This window comes from Etheostoma cragini, chromosome 5, assembly GCF_013103735.1.
Source record: "Etheostoma cragini isolate CJK2018 chromosome 5, CSU_Ecrag_1.0, whole genome shotgun sequence".
In the NCBI taxonomy this organism is placed as follows: domain Eukaryota; kingdom Metazoa; phylum Chordata; class Actinopteri; order Perciformes; family Percidae; genus Etheostoma; species Etheostoma cragini.
In genome coordinates this window covers 9,454,531-9,460,852 of record NC_048411.1, presented here as the reverse complement: position 1 = coordinate 9,460,852, position 6,322 = coordinate 9,454,531, and the positions used below count along the sequence as shown (strand labels likewise).

At 40.8% G+C, this 6,322-nt stretch overlaps 1 protein-coding gene and 1 long non-coding RNA gene across 2 annotated transcripts in view; one reads left to right on the top strand and one right to left on the bottom strand.

Moving 5' to 3' along the window:
• LOC117945546 overlaps window positions 1-1,562 on the bottom strand; it is a 23,428-nt gene extending 21,866 nt beyond the window's left edge. Inside the window, exon 1 of the long non-coding RNA XR_004656825.1 lies at window positions 1,553-1,562. This is a non-coding gene — a long non-coding RNA (uncharacterized LOC117945546). The remainder of the gene's footprint in view (window positions 1-1,552) is intronic.
• mapk4 (mitogen-activated protein kinase 4) overlaps window positions 1,149-6,322 on the top strand; it is a 16,009-nt gene continuing 10,835 nt past the window's right edge. The window contains exons 1-2 of the mRNA XM_034873102.1: window positions 1,149-2,515; window positions 3,112-3,287. Coding sequence (XP_034728993.1) covers window positions 2,149-2,515; window positions 3,112-3,287 — 543 coding nt within the window. The 5' untranslated portion in view covers window positions 1,149-2,148. The remainder of the gene's footprint in view (window positions 2,516-3,111; window positions 3,288-6,322) is intronic.

The following is a 6,322-nucleotide window of genomic DNA, read 5'->3' as shown; positions in this document are numbered from 1 at the left end:
GCTTTATATTGTATTAGACGCACTTCAACCTGACTGTTTTTGTTCTGTCAGAGGGGCGTTACTGGAGTGGATGTAGACACACAAAGGCAGCCGCATGAAGCCAGTGTGCAGGGAGGATGCAGCGTTTCCCATCTAAACTAAAACTGCCCTAACGCCTGTTGGAAAGTAAATAGAGTCAAAGAGAGAAATCAAACAAAGTCAGAGTACAACAGGATCAACGATTCTCTGTTCCCATCTGCTGTCGCCAGGGCTATTTCATATTGACCCAGTGTATAGTTTCATTTTTTGTCTTAATCAGAATAAAAGACATATTTAATACACTGATTGCAAATTAATACATTTTACTGCACTGCAAGAACCCCATGCAAATGAATCATTTTTATAACATGTATTCTGGTTGCATAACCTGAAGAAATATCGAGAATAAACGCAGAGAGAGAACACCACGTGCCATCTCCAGTGGTTATGCATAATATATAAAGTTAGCCCATTGCTGCACCTCCCACCCAGCAACACTGTCAACGCTGCCTCTCTCAGTGTCTCTGTTCTCCCCTTACACTCGTTCAGCCTGACTGAGGGGAACATGAACATTGAGTGTGTTTGGAAGGATTTTGTTGTTAAAGAGCAGTAACTGTGTGTACATCCCCCATTTATATAAAGATAGTGCAGGAGAGAGTTTATACTCAAGCCATGCCCTCGGGTCTTTGACATAGATTTAATTGATTGATTGATTGATTGATTATTTCAATTCTTACAGCCAAGGGATCCGGAAAATCATTGACTTTTTTTTTAACCGTTGTATGACCTTTCAAGAGGTGGAAATAGAACTAAAATGTCAGGAAGATTGATTCACTGTTAATGTGACAAAATAAAGTTAAAACAATGCTGCCGTGGTAATTCCTTCCATCCTTTCAAATGATCCCTCCGCTCGAAAATGTCAACAGCATCATATAGCAGATATTACAGCGTCATTTTAAATTGATGTGAATATCCTTTCTAAGAACATTATGTTGCTGGTGTAGATTAGGTTACACTGCGTTCAGTGTTATGTAATGGTAACTCTCCTGCAACACACACCCTGTTAACACACTGGCTCTGTTGCTTTGTGTAACTTTCATCTTTATCTTCTCTTGTTCTTCCCTTTTTTCCTCACCAGCAGCAGCAGCAGATGTGTTGAGCAACTCAGGTACCCTTCCACAGTGACCCCGGCCCGATGTTGAGAGCCCCACATTCTGGAGAAAGCAACAGGAAGCAGATCCCTGAGGGATTGAACACATGCACACTTATGCACATGCACACATTTAGAATACCACATTCAACTGTGGATCTCACACTGAATGATCTTGTCTGACTGACTGACTCCGGTAGCATGGAAGAAGAGGAGGAGCTGACAGAGTCTCATTGAATTTAGAAGGGTGCAGAGCCGACTGTCCGCCTGCCGCTGTCCCATGATGCATCTACACATCTAAGCGCAGGATCAGCCACACAGAGGACTGTTTCTATGGATACCCCTGCCCTGGGTAGTATTAATAAGACTCACTGATAGCCTGACTATCTGCGTGTGAAAAAATACAGTGAAAGATAGGAAGTTCATCCCTGCAGCAGACTACAGTGTCAAATAACATCTTTGGAGCGGAGAAAGACATCGTAGTCACGTGTCAAGAGGAAAATCTTGAAGGAAAAATGTGTTAATTTTAAAGATGTACTGTAGATGCTCTACACTCTTTGTCTTAAACACATCAGAGGTGGTTTTAAACGTGATACCTAGTAGATTGTCAGCTGGTTCAGTGAAAAGGTGATTTAACAAGAATCTGCCCACACAGGACCAGAAGAAAGGGTGAAGAATGCACAAATACACTTTTTCGGCCTGAAGGAAATATCTTCTTCTCAAACTTTGCAATAGCCTGCTGAGTACAGCTCAAAATTCTGGATAAAATATTCCTAGAACTAGAACTTTTGTGGGCCCCTGAAACTTCCAACTCACCAAACTAGTTGTGGCACTGCATTTGGGTCTTGTCTACAGTCCCCAGCAAGATGTAACATCATGTGCATAAGACAACAACAAAGCACTTTAATAGATATTGTGGGGTCCATCAAGCTTGAGGTACCTGGAATCACCTGTCCCCAACACTTCCAGACGGAGCTATTATGGCTAGACAGGACACCCGCCTCTTCCTCCACGGTTTTGAACTAAGTGGTCACTATGTTGACCTTCGACCTCTGGGCACAGGTGTTACAGGTCTGGTCCTCTCAGCTGTGGACGAGCGAAGCAGACAGCGTGTGGCTATCAAAAAGCTGGTGATGCGGGATGCCTTGGCAATGAAGCACGCTTTGCGGGAGGTCAGAATCACCCGGCGGCTGCACCATGAAAATGTGGTGAGAGTGAAGGAGGTTTTGGCACCATATGGACTGCCGCTGCCCAGAGATCCGACCCAACTGAGCGCGCTGTACATCGTCCAGGAGTGCATGGAGACGGATCTTGCTCGGCTGCTGGAACAAGGACCCCTTCCCACAGGTATGAAAGACTAAATATCATTTTATTTGCATTTGGACCTTTTTCATGACATGGTGTTGTTGTTAAAAACACCAATGTTTCATTGCTGCACTGCTGGCTTTGTTTACTCTGTGATTAAGTGGATTTAGTGGCAGTCCTTCCAAGACTCTTTTACTGAGACATTTTTATTTATCCAAAATTCAAACAGTTGAAAATCACATTACAGTTTTAACCAAAATGTTTTAAGGCCTTCATTCAGCTTGTTTGTTTCCTCTACATAAACATGCTTGATATGTGTTGGAGTGATGCAAACCGTCGTTTTATCATAATGTGCCACAACTTGAAGCTGAAGTTTGCCTGTATATTTACAAGTCACATGTTAGAAGATCAGAATTTTACCCCAAATCTGTACTTTCATTGAGTCTTTCCACTCATTAATGTTTTTTTTTAAATTTATGTCACTTGTGACAGGTTCAAATATGGATTAACCTATCTATACTAGCTTTACTCATTAACTTTATAACTAAGTTTAGAAACAAGCATTGTTATGGTTATTACATGAGTGAGAATAGAAGTGGTGTGGTGGATCCTGGTGTCTGACTTTTTCCCTTGAACAGGTCACGCTACTCTGCTGTTCTACCAGCTCCTGAGGGGACTGAAGTTCATCCACTCAGCTAACGTCTTGCACAGAGATCTGAAGCCTGCCAACATATTCATCAACACGGACCAACTGCTGCTCAAGATTGGAGACTTTGGGCTTGCCAGGATAGTTGACCCTCATTATTCTCATAAGGTAAGAGTGAAATACAGGAAAGTAAACCCACCACACACAAACACATATAGGCCTACTACAAGGATGTTTAGACTCACATATACAGAAATGATAATGGTAGTAAATGCTAGTATTTGGATATCTTGAGGTACATGAGTGAGAAGACTAATCACCAACACTTATACAAACATTTACAGCCTTAGTGATTTTTTAGGGCAGGTAAATGTCGCAAATGTGCCAAGTGTTCTGTTGACCAGAGGGCCAGTAAATGCCTATGAATTATTTTCTCTTTAGGCTCATGCTCTTTTAACAAGTTTTATTATCATTTTATAAATCAGTAAACTTCAGAGGACAAGCCTGTATAAATATCCACATCATTGTGTCCGTGTTTTTTTGTCTTGGTACTTTTTAATACTTGTTCTACAAACATAAATCAAACTATAAATATTCAAGCTAGGAAACTCTCCTCATTGCTCTGACGCAGTGTGGGCAGGTCTGCTGCTGAAGGATGAATTGGGTGATTATTGTAATATTAAACATTGGCATGCTTCCCATGGGGATAATTATTTTCCAATTTATGGCAGCCATATGCACTACTTTTCAAGCCGTTTGAAAAAATCGAATGCCTAAATATCACTGCATCATTTAGGAAAAACGTCATGTAGAGCCTACAACCTATTTTGTTTGTACAATGCCTTTCACCCTACAGTAGTCTTCATCATATTGAAACCAGAACACAGCACATGTTGAGGATGATGTTTTTTCATTCATATTGATATTGATTCATAAGTGCATTACATAGGTACGGCAGAAATTGCCAATCTTGAAACCATGTTTATTATACTATGCTAAAGTAGAGTTCACAGAATACATGTCTAGCTGACAAATCTGCTAAATTTAAATCCATCCCATAATGATTGGTCTGCTCTAACTGCAATACAATTAGAAAATAGTATAAGGCAATAATAAGACATTTATACTGCATGAGTAAACCTGCATGGTTTTTCCCTCAAACTGCATGAGATTATCATAAAGCGAAGTGCACAAATCCTTGTCTTTATGTAGCAATGAATACAATATAAGATGGGATGCTGTTGGAAAGGAATCCTACTATAGAAAATCACTCATGTTGTGTCTACCTCGCAATGGAAACCCAGAATACTTGATGTCCGTTTGGTGTCCTCTCACTGCGGTGTCTTAGGTGACATCTTAGGCATCATTAGTCTGATTCTGATTTAATTCAAATACAGTCAAAATCTCAAACTTGAAACTGAAAAGTATTTGAGGTGTAGAAACTGTTACACCTAAAGATTCTACGTGATGTGATTGCAGTACAGCCAAGTTGTCTTTTTCTCCAACTGGCGTCTCCGATTACACATCCCCATGTCTGATGTTGCCGACCCGTTGTTCACATAGGCCTCCTCTCCAGCCAAAACACGTCCATTACTGTAAAGTCTTCTTTTCAAACCTGGTATCAAGTGTTGTGCTAATCAAACCCTGTGATTAGACTGTCCATTGTAGACAAAGGTTTCTGAGAGATTAATGTGACATTTTACTGCTCCATTGTGATGCTTTATTATGCACGAATATCCCACAGTAATACTGTAACACTAGCAGGGCAGACTGTGTGTGTGTGTGTGTGTGTGTGTGTGTGTTTGTTGCGTGATTGTGTGTGTGAGTGTGTGTGCATGTGCATGTGCATGTGCATGTTTATATGTTTTGGGTCTGTGCATGTAAAAAGGGAGCTCTTGTGAAAGACGATCTTTGTCAGCTCGGAACACGGGACTGGGGATCAGCTGGGTGCAGACACAGGGGGTGCGTTTGGGTGGGAGGAGTAGAAGGGGAAGAAGGCACAGAACAGATGAGGCGCAAGGGTGAAAGGAGGAGAGATGAAAAGAACAAAGGCAGAGAAAGGAGGGTGAGGAAAAGTGCAAAGAGAAGAAACAAGGAAAGGAGGGACTAAAAAGAGATCAAACTGAAAGAAAAAATTAGAGAGATTAAGGTATTTTGGGTTGTGCAAGACAGCAGAAACAAGGGTTGTTTCTATCTCACTTTGTGTGTGTGTGTGTGTGTGTGTGTTTGTTTAGATTACAGTATATAGATAGATAGTATATTGTATATAGATAGATAGATAGATAGAAAGAAAGAAAGAGTTGATGTATTTATTAATGTTGTGTAGTGTAGTGTTACACATCTGTCATATGCATTTTTAATATACATATGCATGTAGACATGCATAATTCACATTAAGCCATTGTTGATTTATTGGAGATTTAATGAGTAGTGTATCTCAGCTCATAAAGATAGTATTTGTTCCATGGTTCTGCAGTATCAGCCTCTTTCTTCGCAGATGATAGCCTCAAAGCTTTGATAACAGGGATGCGCTAATAACCAATAAGACTGCTGGCTGCACATTACAGTCTAATTTTAAACATGGTTTGGTGAGAGAAGGGAAACAGAGCCCCAGAAAACATTGTTTGTCATGTTGTGTGCTGTCAACACCAGTGGAACTTTGTGTGCATGTGTGATTGTCGCCTACTGAGGCGGTGCTGGATCTGCCCAGAAATTATTCATGACCTGGATGAAGGAGAAAAGAAGGAGAGAAAAGGTGAATAAGGAGAGCGTATTTGAAAAGAAGGGATGGAAGTGAGGAAGAAGGGAGTGGGTTTAGAGAGGTAAAAATGAGCAGAGTGGACCTGTAAGTGACAAGAAGAGAAGGAGGGATGAAACAGGTGAGAAAGGAGGTGAAGCAGGAAGGGTGGTGAAAATTGGAAATCTAAGGGAGGCAGTCGTAGCTGCTGTGGTGACGTAGAGAAACACTGATGTAAATGGAGGGAACGGATGGAGAGGAAAGTGGGAGGTGATGACAGGGAAAAGTCTGAAAGGAAAAGAGTCAAGAACGCAATTAAAAAACATTTTATAATGCTGAAACACTGGTTAAAAGCAGTTTAAATATAGTTACAAAAAAGACATCTGAGACCACATACAGTGGGTACGGAAAGTATTCAGACCCCTTTAAATTTTTCACTCTTTGTTTCATTGCAGCCATTTTCCAA